This window comes from Medicago sativa, chromosome 3, assembly GCF_051527215.1.
Source record: "Medicago sativa cultivar Bolivia chromosome 3, Bolivia_mono, whole genome shotgun sequence".
NCBI classification, from domain to species: Eukaryota; Viridiplantae; Streptophyta; class Magnoliopsida; order Fabales; family Fabaceae; genus Medicago; species Medicago sativa.
In genome coordinates this window covers 29,824,237-29,843,819 of record NC_140751.1, presented here as the reverse complement: position 1 = coordinate 29,843,819, position 19,583 = coordinate 29,824,237, and the positions used below count along the sequence as shown (strand labels likewise).

The 19,583-nt window shown below is 36.9% G+C and overlaps 2 protein-coding genes across 2 annotated transcripts; both read right to left on the bottom strand.

The window, feature by feature from the left end:
• Positions 1-8,729: 8,729 nt before the first annotated feature.
• Positions 8,730-9,608, bottom strand: LOC146937010 (uncharacterized). Its single transcript, XM_085749315.1, has one exon. The coding sequence runs from the start codon at positions 9,606-9,608 to the stop codon at positions 8,730-8,732; it is 879 nt and encodes a 292-aa protein (XP_085605441.1).
• A 4,704-nt stretch (positions 9,609-14,312) lies between these two features.
• Positions 14,313-19,038, bottom strand: LOC146937009 (putative disease resistance RPP13-like protein 1). Its single transcript, XM_085751524.1, has 2 exons — positions 15,177-19,038; positions 14,313-14,730 (listed from the first exon to the last, which is right to left on the bottom strand). The coding sequence occupies exon 1, from the start codon at positions 19,006-19,008 to the stop codon at positions 15,217-15,219; it is 3,792 nt and encodes a 1,263-aa protein (XP_085607650.1). The 5' UTR covers positions 19,009-19,038; the 3' UTR covers positions 14,313-14,730; positions 15,177-15,216.
• Between the last annotated feature and the right edge of the window lie 545 nt (positions 19,039-19,583).

Below are 19,583 nucleotides of genomic sequence, written 5' to 3'. Positions count from 1 at the left end.
TGAGAATTGAAGCAAGCCAACACCAAAGATGAAGAGCATAAGGACAATTAAAAATAGGTGAAAAGCAGATTCCTCAGAAGCCATGCAAAGACTGCAACCTGAAGGCAAATGACAGCCTCTGTCTTTTAGGTTCTGATCAACTGGGATTTTATCGTTCATTAATCTCCATGCCAGCAGAGATTTTGATGGTGGAATGTTTGGAGACCAATTAATTTTGGCCCATTGAATAGACTGGGAATGGTTGTCTTTAAACTCATAGGCATCCTTAAAAGATAAGCTTCCATTTGTTGTATGTGTCCAAACCAGGTCATCTTCTATCTCCTGCACAGGGATGGTAACTTTGTGAACAAGATTCCAAACTTCTGGAAAGTCAGTTGAGAATTCAGGAGGAAGATTCCAGCAATTGTCTTGAATGTAATCACTGACCAAAATACTTTGATCAACAACTTCATTAGTCAAAAAAAGATTGAGAGGTTGACCACACCAATGATCAGACCAAAAAAGAATTTTGTTGCCATCACCAAGAAGCCAGGTTGAATGCTCCATAATCACATTGTATTCATTTTTAATGCTAGACCAGATTGATGAAGAGATGTGATGAGAAATAACTCTTCTGCCTCTCAAGACTCTACTTAGAATAAGAGCAGACCAGTCCTCTTTCTTATGAAATAGATCCCAACAAAGTTTGAGATTTGCTGATTGGTTGAGCTTTTTAAGAGATCTAATTCCTAAACCACCTTGATCAGTAGGTTTGCAAATTTTCTTCCAGGCTACAGTGACTAGTTTCCTTTTGTCTATGTTGCCACTCCAAATGAAATTTCTGATAGCTTTCTCCAAGTTCTTAATCAGAGACATGGGCCAGTCATAAATTGAAATAGTATGAATGAGCATGCTTTGAATGATGGATTTGAATAACTGGACTCTTCCTGCAATAGAAAGCAGGGATGCTTTCCAAGCAGACATTTTTGCTTTGACTTTATCAACAATAGGCTGCAGATATCTCACTTTTGGTTTCCCTTTGAAAATAGGCGCTCCTAAATAAGTAAAGGGCAAAGTGCCTTTTTTGAAACCAATGAGCTCAACTATGCTGTCCAATCTAGCACTAGAAATGGAACCTGAGAAGATAGTTGATTTGTTTGTACTTACTATTTGACCAGAAGCTTGTGCATATCTATTGAATAGATTAATCAAAGAGTTTATACAAGACCTCTTACCTTTGCAAAAAATCATGATATCATCTACATATAAAGTATGAGAAGGAACATTGTAATTTTTGGTACATGACATAAGTTCCAAATTACCATTTTCCACCAAATTTGAGATTCCCCTACTAAGAACATCTTCAGCAAGACAGAAAAGCAAAGGGGAAAGAGGGTCCCCCTGTCTAACGCCTCTAGTACACTGAAAGTAACCATGCTAAGAACCATTGATAGATATAGATAGATGAGCTGAACCAAGAATAGCTTTAATCCAATCACAAAATGTTTCACTAAAGCCAAACTTCTGCAAAACATGAATAAGAAAGCTCCACTCCAAAGTGTCGAAAGCTTTGGCTATATCTACTTTCAAAGCAACATTCCCTCCAAATGACTTTTTATCAAGTGAATTAATTGCTTCAGAAGCTATAAGAATACAGTCTTTGATGTTCCCTCCCTGGATAAACCCCCTTTGCTCTTTGGAAATTAAAAGAGGCATGATCTGAGCCAGTCTGTCTGCTAAAATCTTGGATATGACTTTGAATTTAAAGTTAGCCATAGTGTTGGGTATTTGTGTTGGCTGCATTATTGCTAAAACAAATATCCTCGTTCTGTAAGTTGGAACTAATGTTCTAACATGTGGATAGGCATCTCTGTGAGATGCTGGATAAATGTGCTGGATGATGAATCAACATGTCCATTTTGCGGTTGTGTTATTTTTCTTCATGGTCGTGGATGGAAGAAAAGTATACGTGGTATCTCTCTACCTTGTCTGTATGGCCTCAATTTGTTTTATCAACGAATAAATCCAAAGGGGGAGATTGTTGGGTATTTGAGTATTGGCTTCATTGTTGCTAAAACAAATATCCATGTTTTAGGCATTTCTGTAAGACGTTGGATACGATGTTCCAACATCCTGGCACGGTTCAGTGTGCCTGGTTTTATGCCTATTTGTACGCGCTCCTGTTCTTATTAAGGAAACCTCATTTTCATATCTTACTGGCTAAGCAACGCGCATATCTGTACAGAATCAGATCATTTGTGATTTCCTAAGATTGTGCTATTTAATTAGGAAAGTTTTGGAGGTGATCAGGATGTTTCTAATTATGTGCCTACATATTAGGAGTTTCCTTTTCTGGTTCTGTTGTTCGTGAAATGGATCACCGGTTTGATCTGAAGCCCGATTATGTTTATGACCCGCATTGCTTCAGTATAAATACAAGTCTACAAGACCTAATTCATTCACCGAAGCTGCCGCACTAAAAATGTAGACTTTTAGGGTTTTGAGTCTTTGTGAGTTCTACTCTTGTATCATGTTGATGCAAGTTTAGTTCTGATCTATTATGAGCCTTTTGTGTATCATCTTGATGCATGTTTAGGACTGTGCTTTGAGTTGTAATACTGTGCACTACTCCGAAGCTTTTAAGCAAGGAGCTAGGTAGATTGTGAACTGCATCTAAGCTTTTAAGCAAGGTTGCATGTTGTTATTTTTGAGGGTAACCTCATTTGATTTGAATTTGTAATTTGTGAATCACAGAGGTTGTGATCTGTTGTAAGGGAGTGAGATGGGATCTCAGATCTAGGAGTTCCTAGGTTGAAGTCTAGACGGGTAGGTCCTAGGTCATATAGTGCAAATGTGGTTTGCTGAGAGCTATTGAATATGGACTACACTAGTGGATTTCCTTCCTGGCTTGGTAGCCCCCAGATGTAGGTGAGTTGTGCCGAACTGGGTTAACAATCCTTCTGTGCCTTTAACCTTCTTGTCCTTTATTTTGCTGTTCGGTTATGTTTACTGCTAACACGATGTTGGAACATTAAACGGAACATCTGCTTTCTGCACATCTGGAATTAAAGACAGCTTCTAACTGTCACGCTAAAATTCAACATCTGTTATATTTGTCTTGATCTGTCTGTTTTCTGCTAGCTCGATGTTAAAACATCTTACTCTTCATTATGTTCGTATCTGATGTTGAAACATCGTGTAAAACATGAGAAAGCTAGCCTGCCAGAATAACAATTGGTATCAGAGCAGGCACCCGACCTGCTACTGGGTGAGCTCCAGGGAAGATAAGTTCTGGACTCATGGACAGATTCAAGGAAGGAGGTAATTGAGTTGTTTATTATTTATATATGCCTTTTAAAGGGGAGTATTACCTGAGGAGGAGCATTATCTTTAACTAGTCTGATGATGTCATGATGCTAGTTTGTGTGTCTGTTATGTTTCTGGTGTACTGATGTCTTACCAGATGTTTTGACATCCTATTGTGAGAATTTATTTTTCTCTGAAGTTGGTTGCCTGTGTGAGAGTTCATTTCTCCTTGTTTTATTTTTGTGGGAGTTTATTTCTCCTTTGGATTCTCTGTGAGGCTGAGTTTTATCTCTATTCTGTTGCTGTATATTCCTCTGATGCTCTTGGAAATGTTCCAGCTTATTCAACTATGCATTACTATTATTTTTGAAGATGTTCTTTTGAGGTAATGCTGAAGTTTGTTACTTTCTTTCAAGATGAGTTCGTGTGTTTAAATGAAATAAGGTATGATTGTATTCCACTAGTTGTCTATATGATCTCATATTGTTCTATTCAAGAAATAATCAAATCTCTTTGTTTATGAGAATCATTGTTATGTGTCCCAAGCTACTGATGGATCTGAGTACACAACAGCTGGTGGCAGTTTTTTCTAACCTTGTATAAATGAAGGAAAGAAAGCTGATGTAGGAACTTCTGCAAGTTTCATGGGGTTAAAGAGATCAATATAGCTAAGCTAGAGGTGAATGATAATCAGGTTTGCAAGGAGATCTCTACCAATCAGGTCCAAGTATTGCCTAAGAAGAAAAAGATTTCCTCTGCAAATTGTCTGTGAACTATGCTATTCTCAACAAGATTGCTGCAGCAAACTGGTTCCCTACCACTCATTCCACTGATATTGCCACATGGTTGGGTAAGTTTGTTCATGTTTTAGTTTCTAAGACTAAAATGGATTTTTGTGCTTATATCTTAGAACAAACTGTTAAGCATATCAAACCTGATGTTGTTAAGTACCCCATAGCTTTTCTGCCTTGTTGAGTAGTATTATTTTAGACCAGCACCCTAGTATTAAGACTGCCAATATTATTGCTGAGAAGAGGGAATCTCCTCTCATGTTGCACTATAAGTTGTGTGGTGTGGATTATGTTCCAGACATTGTTGGAACATCTGGAAGTGCTCTTGCTGCAGGTCTGATATCTTCTGGCAGTAGATTGTTGAAAGTATTCTGTTCTGTCATTTCTGCATTTATGTTACATGGTAGTATTCTATCTGTATGCACTCTGGAACATTCATATTTTTTCTGATGCCATACTAATGTGCCCAATGAAGTTGAAACATCTCATCTGTCTAAATTTCATTTTGGCTCATGAAGTTCTTCCTGTAACACATCCTTTGTCTATATTCCTTATGGTATTCTGTACTTTGATTGTCCTTCTGGTTCTGTGCATTTCTTGGATGATATGGTATTATTCTAATTTGTGGACTTCTGGTACCTCATGAAGTATATATACATGAAGAACTTAAGAAGGACTTACAAAATTCTTGATCAATGAAGGATACAGAAAAGAAGGGATGACAAGACTTTGTTTTTTTCAAAGAAGAAAAGGGGAGACTTATGATAACCCCGATATATGTAGATGATATTGTGTTTGGAGGAATGTTGAACCAGATGGTCCAACATTTTGATCATCAAATGCAATCTGAATTTGAATGAGTCTTGTTGGAGAGCTGACTTACTATCTGGGTCTGCAAGTCAAATAGATGAAAGACACCATATTTATTTCCCAGAGTAAAGATGTTTGGCATGGACAACACTAGTCACAAGAGAACACCAGCCGCCACTCACTTGAAGTTGTCAAAAGATTAAAAGTGGTTGATGTTGATCAAATCATGTACTGAAGCATGATTGGAAGTATGTTATATCTCACTTCAAGCATCAAATCATGTACTGAAGCATGATTGGAAGTCTGTTAGATCTTACTACAAGCAGACCTGATATAACCTTTGCTGTAGGGGTTTGTGCCAGATAACAAGCTGAGCTGAAAGATGAGTCATCTGAAGCACATCAATGGGACTAATGACTATGACATTCTATAAGTGAAAATTCCAAATTAATTGGATATTGTGATGCTGACTAGGCAGGCAGTGCAGATGACAGAGAAAGTACTCCTAGTGGTTTATTCAAGACTCTGGTATTGTTGGCATATTTTGTGGCTAAAATGGGGGAGAAAAATGGTATATTTATACTCTATATGCCTGTATATGTGTTGTGATATTCCGCATGTATCTATGTCTGCATTTATTTTGCAGATTTGCCTATTATGCGTGTATTCTCTGGTGTTGCATTTATTTTGCAACTATATCAGGTTGTGTGCAGATGTTGAGACTCATGATGCAACATCTTGGTGTTCTTAATACTAATCTGAGAATCTATTCTCAGTACTTTTATACTGTACATGTTCACTAGAAAGTTGGAACATGTCTGTGAGACTTTGTGAAGATGTTGTGATGTTTTGCTCTGAGAATTTGCTTTTCTCAGAACTCCTGTTGTACATGTTCCCTGCTGATGTTCTCTAAAATACTGGAACATGTCTAAGAAGACTTGTGTAGATGTTGGCAATGAAGCTGCAACATCTTGATGCTGATCTGAGAATTTATTTTTCTCAGTATTTCTAATGCACATGTTTCCTACTGATGTGCTATAATATGATGGAACATGTCTATGTGCATGACTTGTAAAAGTCTAGGAGAATTTGTGTGACCCTTGATAGGATTGCTAGCACATATCTGCGGATAGGTCTGCTGGTTGGGGGAGTAATGGAATATTCCTGTAAGTAGTCACTCATAAGTTCATATATTCAGGGGGAGTGATACTTCTATGTGTGCTTGTGCTAGACCAAGCTGGGTGAAGGATGTTGAGGCAGAAGTTTAGACATCTGTGTCTGTCACTTCTATGGGAATTTATTTTTCCCTTGCTTCTTTATATGGTTGGTGACAGTACTCTGAAGGCATCCATGTCTGTCACTCTGTAAGTATAGGAATTTTTTCATGTGCTTCTATGGTTGGTTGGTGACAGTACTCTGTAGGTATGGGAAATTTATTTTTTCCCTTGCCTCTATGTGTGGCAGGTACTCCTGTCTGATGTTATGAAGGAGGTTGAAACATCCTATCTCTGTGTGGGAATTCTCTGACCTTGTCTGTAGCATAGGAATTTATTTTTCCTTTGCTCTATGTGGTGAAGAATGTTGAACCATCCTCTGTACAGGAACTTATGTTCCCTAGTTGTAGCTTAGGAATTTATTTTTCCTTTGCTCTTGAGACTATGCTATATATCTGATCCGCTGCTGCATGTCTCTGATAAAGTGTAATACCTCTACCAACTGAAGCCGTGATTGAAGACTCGTGAGGTATTCTATGTATGCATGTTCTCGTGTTGCACTAGGAGTTTGAACATATTGAGGATTTCTGTCTAGCATGCATGTATTCAGGGGGAGTAATAGATATGCTGTTTGTGCTCCTTGAGGGGGAGTAAACTTCTGTGTCCCTGAATGTTCTTGTGGATGTTGGAACATCCTGATGGTTTGAGCTACTGAATATTGTTTTCTTATATTTCTCTAAGTAGCGTGCTGTGAGAGTTGACTATCTGTTTAGGATGTACAAGAATTTATTTTTCCTTATACGTTCTCTGCTGCAAGACTCTGATTTTCTCTCTGATACCTTTTAGTTTCTCTTGTCTGCATAATTCCATATGTTAATTGTTGTGTGAAAATAATGGAAGCAGAATCTGAGACCTGTAATATAATTCTTCTAGTCCTGAAGATTATGTGTGATGACTGAAGAACTATATTTTGGTATCTTTTAGAAGTCCGAGAATGTGAACCTTTCTTCAAGGAAGATTTTAATTGTGAAGATTGAAGGAAAGGTTGCGTGTGCTATCTCTCTGTTTTAACAGGTGTGGGCTTAATTTGTTTTAGCCAAAAATTTGCCAAAGGGGGAGATTGTTGGGTATTTGTGTTGGCTGCATTATTGCTAAAACAAATATCCTCGTTCTGTAAGTTGGAACTAATGTTCTAACATGTGGATAGGCATCTCTGTGAGATGCTGGATAAATGTGCTGGATGATGAATCAACATGTCCATTTTGCGGTTGTGTTATTTTTCTTCATGGTCGTGGATGGAAGAAAAGTATACGTGGTATCTCTCTACCTTGTCTGTATGGCCTCAATTTGTTTTATCAACGAATAAATCCAAAGGGGGAGATTGTTGGGTATTTGAGTATTGGCTTCATTGTTGCTAAAACAAATATCCATGTTTAAGGCATTTCTGTAAGACGTTGGATACGATGTTCCAACATCCTGGCACGGTTCAGTGTGTCTGGTTTTATGCCTATTTGTACGCGCTCCTGTTCTTATTAAGGAAACCTCATTTTCATATCTTAGTGGCTAAGCAACGCGCATATCTGTACAGAATCAGATCATTTGTGATTTCCTAAGATTGTGCTATTTAATTAGGAAAGTTTTGGAGGTGATCAGGATGTTTCTAATTATGTGCCTACATATTAGGAGTTTCCTTTTCTGGTTCTGTTGTTCGTGAAATGGATCACCGGTTTGATCTGAAGCCCGATTATGTTTATGACCCGCATTGCTTCAGTATAAATACAAGACTACAAGACCTAATTCATTCACCGAAGCTGCCGCACTAAAAATGTAGACTTTTAGGGTTTTGAGTCTTTGTGAGTTCTACTCTTGTATCATGTTGATGCAAGTTTAGTTCAGATCTATTGTGAACCTTTCGTGTATCATCTTGATGCATGTTTAGGACTGTGCTTTGAGTTGTAATACTGTGCACTACTCCGAAGCTTTTAAGCAAGGAGCTAGGTAGATTGTGAACTGCATCTAAGCTTTTAAGCAAGGTTGCATGTTGTTATTTTTAAGGGTAACCTCATTTGATTTGAATTTGTAATTTGTGAATCACAGAGGTTGTGATCTGTTGTAAGGGAGTGAGATGGGATCTCAGATCTAGGAGTTCCTAGGTTGAAGTCTAGACGGGTAGGTCCTAGGTCATATAGTGCAAATGTGGTTTGCTGAGAGCTATTGAATATGGACTACACTAGTGGATTTCCTTCCTGGCTTGGTAGCCTCCAGATGTAGGTGAGTTGTGCCGAACTGGGTTAACAATCCTTTTGTGCCTTTAACCTTCTTGTCTTTTATTTTGCTGTTCGTTTATGTTTAGTGCTAACACGATGTTGGAACATTAAACGGAACATCTGCTTTCTGCGCATCTGGAATTAAAGACAGCTTCTAACTGTCACGCTAAAATTCAACATCTGTTATATTTGTCTTGATCTGTGTGTTTTCTGCTAGCTCGATGTTAAAACATCTTACTCTTCATTATGTTCGTATCTGATTTTGAAACATCGTGTAAAACATGAGAAAGCTAGCCTGCCAGAATAACACATAGCAATTGGCCTGAACTGATTCATTTCATCTGCATTTGGAGTCTTTGGAATCAAGCAACAATATTTGAGTTGAAATTTGGCAAAATCCAGCCTGAAGTGAAAAATTGTATCACTGCTTTTTCCACATCTCCCTTTACTATGTGCCAATAAGTTTGAAAGAAGATTGCACCAAATCCATCAGGACCTGGAGCACTGTCATTGTTGAGATTAAAGACTGCCTTGTGTATTTCCTCTGATGTGGGGAGCATAGTGAGCATTAGGTTTGTGTTGTCAGTTACCAGATGAGGTATCACTTCTTCCACCAGCAAATGGTCCTGCAAAACAATGTTAGTGCAAAATAAAGACTTAAAATGATTAACAGCATGATTAGCAATCTGATTATGATCAGTGAGGGTGTTTCCTCCATCTTTGATTGATGTGATTAATTTTGTGGCATTTCTGATTTTTGTAACCCTATGGAAATAGGCAGTGTTTCTATCACCTTCTAAATGCCAATTCACTTTGGACTTTTCTTGCCAGAAGGCTTCTTCTTTGACAAGGGCTTGTTCTAGGTTTTTTTGGGCTTGTTTTTCTAAGGTTGTGTTGGTATCAGTGTAACCAGAATTTTGAATTTGAAGTTGTATATTTTGGAGGTTGGTTTCAGCTTCTCTGACAATTTGATGAATGTTGCCAAACACATCTTTGTTCCAGATTCTCAGTCTAGCTTTAAGAATTTGAAGTTTTTTGTTTAAAATATACATTGGGCAGCCAATAACATTAGACCTCCAAACAGATTCAATAACATTTGCACAATCTTCATGAAGAGTCCACATCTTTTGGAATTTGAATTGAGAGACAAACTTGTTTTGAGTAACATCAAAATCAAAAAGTAAAGGGTGGTGATCAGAGCCAGACCTTAAAAGAGTGGAAACAGAAATGGAAGTACACATATCAATTCATTGCTGGTTACATATGCATCTGTCAAGTCTCCTTTCAGTAAGCCTCCTACCACTTCTACCATTTAACCAAGTAAAAGCTGCACCTATAGTTGGGAGGTGAATGAAATGATTTGTGTCAGTCCAGACTTGGAAGTCTTCCATTGGCAATCAAGAAGGAGTAAAGTGACCTCTGCTTTCATGGGCGCCCAAGATGACATTGAAGTCTCCTATAAAACTCCAAGGCATTGAAACATGTTGGTGAGTGGCTTGAAGGGAAGACCAAAGTTCTCTTCTTTTGATGTAGCAATTTGAAGCATAAACAGCAACCATACCACAAGTAATAGAGTTATGAACAAAAGTGAAGGCAGCCATTTGATCTGTGACTTAAACAATTGTAGGATTTAAGTTGAGAGTACACAAACACCAAATATTTGGTAGTAAAGGGTCTCTATTGTTTAAAGCAAAAAGTTTAAAACCTAATCTAGTGAACCAACCTCTAGGGAATGAACCAAGGCTCACTTAAAAAGCAAAAATCTGGTTTATTAACAAGCAGAAACCTTTTAAGGGCTAGTCTTCTTGGGGCATTAGCCAAACTCCTTGCATTCCAAAAGAGAGCCTTCATTTCAAAGGCATTGGTAAACCAGCCTTTGATCTGGTTGCATAAATTTCTTTATTCAGTGAAACTTTCTTTTTCTTTTTGTTCTTTTTTGAAAGTACAAATTCAAAATTTGCAGCATTACCTGACATATCTTCAACTCGGTCACCTGCTGTTTCATCTGCAACCATATTGGCCCATGACTGCTTCAAGAATTCTATGTTGGCTACTTCTTGAAAATTGTCATCATTCTTATTAACCTCTTCATCATTGTGATCCTCTTTGGAGCTATCATCTATCTGTGTGTCCTCCACAAATTCAGAAGCATCTGAATTTGAGGTCCCCTCATGTGCTTCATCATTTGAGACAGCATTGTGAAAGTCAGAAGCTTCTAAGTCAGAGATCTCCTTATCCACTTCATCATCTGAAATAGCATTGTGAGACTCTATCAAATCATTCTTTTCCTTTTCTTGCATTTCATTCATTGGTGCTTTCCCTTTGGCCTGGTCCCTTTCTAATGGAGTATCTTCCACTGTTTTTTCTATGGCAATAGGACTCTTTTGATGTTGCTCTGGTTCCTTTGGAGTATACTTAACTACCTTTGCAGTTTTCTTTTGCTTCACTGGCTCATTACCTTGTTTGTCTTCTCTTCTAACATTTTTGCAAATGGCTAGGTAATGACCTATTTTCTTGCAGTGTGAACAGAAATCTGGTAGATTTTCATAGCTGACTTCAACAAAAAATGTGTACCCTTTTCTTTCTACCAACACCTTATTTCTCAAAGGTTGAGAGATATCCAAATCCACTAGAATTCTGGCATATTGACCAAAAGTTCTCTCCCACATAGGCTTGGAAGCTGCCACATCCGTGCTTATGGGAGAACCAATTCCACTAGCAATAGCAAAAAGTATAGGCTTGCACCAATATTCTTGTGGAACACCATAGAATCTCACCCAAACCTGGGCAGAGGTGTTTTGTTGAGAGTTGGGGCTAAAATCACGGGTCCAGGCAAAGAACTTAATGAACCCAGGGTTCAAATTACAGGATCCTATGGATCTCACCCAAATCAGGTCTTCTAATCTAGCAAAAGTAAATTCGAAGAAACCCTTACCAATATTTTGAACTCCCCAGCGACCGAGATCCTTCCACTGTTCAGAAAGCTTTGCACGCAGTGAAAAGATTGTAAGCGGTGTAGAGCCTTTAGGGTAAATGATCCTGGCATGTAAATTGTGCTTGCACGTCTCTAATTGATTGACATAAGCTGCTTCTGGGATGGTGATAGAGACCTGATCCCCTTTGATGACAGGTTGAGGAAGTTGTGAAGTTGGGATGTTACAAACACTTGTGAGAGCCTGTGCGAAGGATTTGGCAGGTTTTGTCGCAATTTTTGGATCATCAGGTTTAGGATTTGGGGTTGGTGGTGTATGATAAAGGCAAGGCCAAGGGATTAGGGGTGGGTTAGGTTTGGAGGAGGATGAATGAGGCATGGCGGTGGAAGTTTGTGGAGGTTTCCTAGGCTTGATGAAATGAATTAGAAGGTGATAGATGAACAGTGCCCAATCGCATCTAAAATCGCCAGAGTAGACATCTTCAATTGTCCTTCACCTGATGAATGCGTATATCGTAGTTTACCCTCCATTCCTTTTCTTTTGATGTTTTAGAGCTTCAATTATATTCCAAAACTTTTGATGTTTTAGTGAATTTATTATTGTTTTCTCAAGTTTACCCTTGTTGGAAAACACCATAAACTATTAAGGTAGTTGTGACCTTTGGTTTATCACATGTGAATTTAATGATAAATAAGGACATTTTAGTCAAAAACACATAAATATTTATATACTTTAATTACTCCTTAAAACTTGTGCCAAGAGCTAAAACATCAAAAGAAAAGGAATGGAGGGAGTACAAATAAGCACAATCTGACTATATGTTAATTTTCTCTTCACGACCAGTAATCAATTTAAAACAAGCTATACAAGTTTTATTTAGCATTACCAATGGCCGGAGGTACTAGTTAAAAACCATAAGTTAAGTATTTATAAAAATGTGTGTTTAATACATTACAAATTGAAATATTTGATTTTTTTTTTAAGAATAATTACTTATTTTAAAATGTTTAAAAACATTTCGGAAGTACGAGTTAACAAGACCTTTCTTTTTAGGCTTAAATGTGTCATTGGTCCTTGCATTTACACCATTTTTTTGTTTCAGTCCCTGCACTTTTTTTTGTTTGGTTTAAAACCCTGCAGTTTATAAAAAAATTGCTATTGATCCTTCTGTTAAACGGTTGTTTAAAAAAAAACAAACGGAGTGCCACGTGGACCAGTTATTGCACACCACGTGTCACACTAAAAACAAAATTTTAGAATTAAAATAAAGAAATAGTTCTTAATTAGTTTTATTATTATTAAATTAGAGATAAATAAATAATTAAGAAACGAGATGTATCGTATGAGAGTTAGAGAAACACGATACAAAAAGTAAGGGGGTGGGAATGAATTTTAGGGAATCAAATTTAACTACAAATCAATTCCATTTTGAGTTGCGTTTTTGTTTGATTGAGTTGTGTTTTGAGCTATCTTCACTATGTTTTGAGCTTCCATGATTCTACTTCAGTGTAATCTCCTCCACCTCGTTCTGCCAAAGCAAATCAGATTTGGATTCGAGGTTCTCAATTTGAGGCATGAGAGATAGAATGTCGAAATTCTGCAATGTTATTTTTACAATGAATCAGTGAACAATTCCGTTCCATGGCTCTGATATTTTCAAGCTTTGAAGCTAGAATCCAAGATTTGTGCTATTGAAATTCTTTCTCAGCCTAGCCTGAGAATTGATATGCAGGTCTTAAAATTGGATGCTCAAATCAGAACTCAAAGGGAGTGGAGATAAATTGAAGTGAACTTAGAGTAGAGAGAGGCATTGAATTTGAGTGCAATCCATTGGTACGAGTCATTCATGGATTGATGAGGAAAAGGCCATTGCTGATGAACACAGATACAGAGAATCGTAGTTGTTGTGGTGATGAATTTCAATTTATTTTTTTTTTATAATATTCTCAATTAAAAATATTATTAAAAGATATTTAAGATTTTGTCATTTAGTATGCCACATGTTGTGCAATAACTGGTCCACGTGGCACTCCGTTTATTTTTTTAACGGCAGTTTAACGGAAGGACCAATAGCAATTTTTTTACAAACTGCAAGGACTTAAGCCAAACAAAAAAAGTGCAAGAACTAAAACCAAAAAATTGTGTAAATGCAGGGACCAATGACACATTTAAACCTTCTTTTTATTATGATAATTAAGAACTAATTTATGCATATGTGACAAACCTAACATATTCATGTGATTCAATGATTGTTCACTTCTCTAACTCTGTTTGATGCTATACGTTCTTTTATTTTATTTTTTGTCAATGATATTATACATTCTAATGGGAGCTATCAATCATGCATCTTCTTTTTGTAAACCAAGAATTAACCAGTGCATTGCATGGATGAATTTCGTATATTAGAATCAGTAGAGTATATCCCAATAGGCTAGCTCAGATGGTGTGAACTGAGGAACACCGAAAGAGTACTGCAAATCATGAGTCCAAGGTTCAAACCACCAACAACTGTAATCCATTAATTTAGTAACATACTAACATTTGTCTATTAATAAAGAAAAAACTGCATTTCTATAATTCAGTTGTATCAAATTTGTAATAAAGGGGAAGAAAACAGCAAAAGCTTATTGCAGATTGGGAAACTGAATTGCATGTCCTGTTTTACTGTAAAGTGCAAACTACGAACTTTTAAGTACTAAACCTGCAGAGGTTGGCCTGATCGTGAAGCCTTTAGATCTAGGAGTGTGCTCCTCTAGGTCTCAAGTTCAAATACCTCATCAGGTGCCAATAATTCATGTGTTGGGATAGTCCATACAGAGTTTTTCTCTGGCTTAATTGTGGCTCCCCAGCTAGTGGACAGTGGGATTGGTCATCTCCCGGATACCGAGTTCCCAAAAAGAAAAGGACATGTAAGTTCTACGGTTTTAAAACTTTGACCAAATATATTCAGATGCCAAGGAAGACCAGTGCTGATGTTTTGTTTATTTAAGAGACAAACATAAGGTAGAAGCATTTACAATAAAATAAACTTTGAAGAATTGTATAATAGAAAAGGTATTTACACGTTTATTATAAGATGAAGCCATTAGAAAAATGCTTTTACAGTTTGGAGCAGTAGACATCAGAAAAATGTGGATCAAGTGTCCAATTTAAACTTCATCAGAAAAGGGGTCTGGTTGATCCTTAACTTCATCATGCATATGAAAATACCAGTAAGAGGTCCGGTTGTATCTTCTAACCTGACAAAAATCTGTTGAATGATAATTTTTCTTGAGAACTAAACATAATTAAAGCAAATGATGCTGCAACATCAGGATGCCTTGCAGGTCTGATTATGCGTGATAAAACACTGTCTACATTTGTTGAATGATCTACACAGCTCTGATAAAGTAACTCAGTAATACTTTTAGGATCAACGATATTTTCCCACCTGAAGTAAACAAATTAAAACAGCTCAGATTAATGAAAGAGATGTGATTCCAAACCTGGTTTCTTTTGCAAAATTGATGCAATAACAAGGTTTTATAAAACAAAATTGCAGACAACACAATATAAATTGTCCGTGTCACTAAACTTTTGAAGTTTACTCTTGGGAACAGAAGAATGGTCCCACTAATCAGAGTTTAGCTCATAATATCATTAACTTATCCAAAGATTGATTATTGGTTGTGTTTAGAATGTCAAAAAAAATCTTGTACCCGTCAGATGATTCGAAAATCCCAAGTAATGGCCAACACTCCTATTTTATTAAGTGTGTAAATTATATGTAAACCTGGTCTACCTCATAAATAACAACGAAACTTTACTATATTACATATCTCCTATTTTTTAAAATTTTAAATCCTTCTTGGACGATGACATAAAAGAAAAACATACCTGAAATGGAAGTGAGATTCTTCCTTTCCTTTCCCATGGCTCATATTGTCACTTCACCATTTATTTTTATGACAGGGATGTGAGAGATCTTGGACAAATGATCATTTCTCTTAGTGGCGTACCTTGATTTTAACAGCGGACAGTGGCTAATGCTCAGTAACTTAAGAGAGGAAGGAAACCCAGACCTTGGCAGTAACCCAAGTCTTGGACAATCGTCAAATTCCAGTGTTTCCAAAGAGGAAGGAAACATGTCCGGCAAGGACATAAGTTTTGGACAATTTACAAAGACAAGTGATTTCAGACAAGAAGGAAAAAAGTCTTTACAGGTCTCAAGCCTTGAACAACATTTAAATGAGAGGTTTTTCATAGTGGAGATGTGTTGAAGCCCATTTCCTTTTAACCGCATCATTTCAGTGAGATTAGTTATTGTCAAAGACACAAGCAAAGGGGGCAGCAATTTCTTTTTCAGCAAGGTGTTAACAATATTATCACCTCCAATATGTAAATCAGACAAGTAATAAAGGCTTTGGAAACCCCATCCAGTCACAGGTGTAGCTAACCCCAGGGATTCAATATGCATAAATTGTAATTTGGGAGGGAGACAAGCTACTTCGCAACACAACGATAACTTGTCTAGAGTCAAGCTTAAAAGAAAAATGAGAGTGTCCATCGGTTGTGGCAGTGATCTAAGGGATTCACAGTTACTGACCTTGAGTGATTGGAGAGTTGACAGGCAGAGGGAGCCATTTTCTGAAATAAAAATGGACTTAAGACTGCTACAGCCTTCAATGGAAAGACTTTGGAGCACAGGAAAACCATTCAGTTGAAAGGAGGTAAGTGAATCGCAACAATTTTTTAACTCTAAATTCACGAGTGATGTGTAATTGCTCCATGTGTCAGGAGGCAAGAATGCTAAATTCTGACACTCATCTATACGAAGTGACTGCAACGAGGTGGGAAGACCATTTGCTGGAAATGCAGTGAGAGACGAAATATAAATGAGATCCAAGTGTTGAAGACAAGTGGAGGTCATAAACATGTTGGGAAGAGATAGTAGTTTGTTAAAGCCAAATATTGTTGCAACCTGCAAATGACATGGAGAATCATTTCCAAGCAACGACAATTCAGGGGAACCTCGACACATCAAATCTAAAGATTTAACTGAGGAAAGCCAATGCAGAGTAGATAGTGTAGCCGGCAAATGATTACACCAAAGTATTTTAATTTTCTCTATGGAAGGAAGATGACTAGGCAAATGTCCCCTCAGTTCAGTACAGTCCCTAAGTATCAGAGTTTTAAGACGAGGAAAAGGAAACTTGCTGCCTCTGAAGGAAATCCATTCCCTCCAACTAGGCATACTATTAAATTCTAGCTTCTCAAGAGATGGAAAAGGTTGGAACGGGGATTTAGTACTTCCCCCTGTCGTGCCATAGAACTCTGGGCCAATTGTTTCCACTCTACTCATACCATCGATCTCCAATTCTTTGAGAAAAGGTAGTTGTCCTAGTGGAGGAAGTGTTATGCAATACTCACAAGATTTGATGGAAAGGTACACCATGTTAGAAAACAAACAATCTCCCAACCAACTTGGAAAGCTTATCCCACCATAGAAGTCAATGCTCAATTTCTTCAAGTTTATTGATGGTTGTAACTCCTTAAGAATAACTTCATTTGTTGGCGATTGTTCTGTTTGTTGATCCCAGTATAATTCTAACTCCTCAAGGTGTAATTTGAGCTTTAAGTTGGCATCACACGCCTCACTCACATCAATGGCATTATGTAGGTTCTTGATGCAAAGTTTTTCCCGTAGGTTAGGAAACTTCCCAAGCTCTCTGATAGTTAACCCAACTTCTTGCTTTCCCACAAGAAAAACAGTTAGTGTTTGAAGGTTTTCTAGTCTGACAATTTGCATTGGCATCTCCTTTATCCTTGTATAGCTAATATCTAGATGACGCAAATTTATTAACTTTCCAACATGCATCGGCAATTCAATGAGTTTCCTGCACCCTGATAAAATTAAAGTTTGCAAATAGTAAAGGTCACATGTTGTATCAGGCAAGCATTTGATTTCAGTGCGGGAGAGATTCAGATACCGCAGTTGCACCAACTTATTAATTGAATTTGGTAGCACGGTGATGTTATAATTTGATAAGGATAACACGCGCAACCTTTTAATTGAAGGTATCAAATAATCAATCACTTTACTTGATAAGTAAGATTCTTGCCACCTAGAACCAATGGGCAGGAAACTTCGCAAGCATTTGAAATCGAAGAATGTCTCAAACTTATTGAAAATGTCATACACCTCTTGATTGTATGTAACATGGTGAACATCTTCAGAGATTCTACCACCAGATCCAAACCTGCAACAACTTTTCCCAGATACAATTGTTGCTAGATCATAGACAACATTGTGCATAACAAACTTTTCTTTAACAGTATCATCATTTGATTGTTCAATTAAGGATCTTGATAACAATTCATTGAAGTAGTCATCACCAACTTCCTCTACTGTTTTTCCAACCATAGAATGTTCGAGGAAGCCTTCTGCCATCCACAACAAAATCAATTTCTTCCTATTAAAGGGATAGCCCTTTGGAAAAATCGAGCAATAGGCAAAACATCTTTTCAAATGAGAAGGAAGATGTTGATATGCCAGAAGCAAAGAAGGCATAATATTATCATTTGGTATCCATATGTTGCTATTCAAGATTGCAATCCACACATTCGCATCAACCTTTGAACTCAAAAGCCCTCCGACTGTTTTAGCAGCTATCGGTGATCCGCCACACTTTCTTGCAATCTTCATGCCAATTGCTTCTAGGTTTAGGGATTTACCACCACCACTTCCAAATGCATGTTTAGAGAGTAAAGACCAACAATCTTCTTCCCCTAGAGGTTCTAATTTATGAATAGGAAATGTATGTGCAACCTCTGCGACTTTTTCATTACGTGTTGTGATGATCACCTTACTTCCACAATTTCCATTAAACAACGGAGTAATTAAATTGTTCCAATCACGATAACTGTCATTCCATACATCATCCAACACAAACAAAAACCTTCTACACCTTAACTCTTCCTTTAAACGACGTCGAAGATGATTCAGATCTTTCCCAACGTAAGTTCCCGTAGAGATGGAATTATAAAGTGCTGTGGTTACTCTAAGCACATCAAAATCCTCTAACACACGAACCCAAACTTTCAAATCAAAATACTCATCAACTTTCCTATCATCGTAAACAAGTCTAACAAGCGTCGATTTACCAACACCTCCATCACCTAAAACAACAATCACACCTAACTTCTTATAAAAATTACCACTCTCACACATTAACATATTCATCAATTTCTCTTTATCATCCCTTCTACCAACTATAACAGATTCATTCACCACTGAATTTGACAGAGAAAAACTATCACTTACACAACGCAAACCAAGAAAATCGATTTGTTGAACAAAACCTTGAAGCATTTGACAAATCATACTAATTTGAAAATTGAACATAGAATCTTTACCAGGTTGTGTATTCTCTACCTTACATAGAAGCGAATCGTAACCGATTTCATCGAACAAATCTTCGGCAGAAGAGATTGTATCGTACAATTCGTCACGCCATTGCTTGATTTTGGGATTGAAGAACTGTTTCTGTTCGGAATCGCGAAGCACGGGGTGAAGAGTGAGAAGATTTGTCTCCAAAACGGTGAGTTTCAAGAGATTTAAGTTGCTGTATTTGACGTAATCGATGAAATCTGATGAGGCGAGTTTGTGTAATAAGTCTTCAACGGTTGCGGTGAGAAAAGCGTCACTGAGAAATGTTGTTTCGGCCATAGCTCTTTGAACTTTGAAGGAGGGTTTAGGGCTTTTCTTTGACAGGGAAAGGTCGTGTATATACCAATTTTTTTATAGAATAAGAAAAATATCAATTGTGTCCGCTCTTTTTATTGTCCTAAAATTTGAAAATTATGTACCATTATTACTTTTAAATTATAACAAATCAAATTAATATTGTTTATCTATTTTAATATAATAAAAAAATGTAATTTAAATTTTTATCTTTTTAATGATACCAACAACAATTATTTTAAAGTATAATTGGGATAATGAAAAAGTCAGCGAATAAAGCATAAAGAAAAAAAATCGATATATCATGGGCAATAAAGATTGAATTTGTTACACTTTTTTTAATATTTTAAAGTTAAGCATAATTTGGGAAAGAGAAAAAGTCAGTCCAAAAAAGTAGAAAATGACTATTTTCTTATATATATCTAGCGAAAAGACAGGTACTCGCGTGTTCGTCTTTCCGCTCTTTTTATTCAGTTAAAGTTTGAAAATTATGAACGGTGTTTTTCTATGAAATTTTGATTTTGATTAAAAATATAAATATAAATGATTGTTGCTTTAAA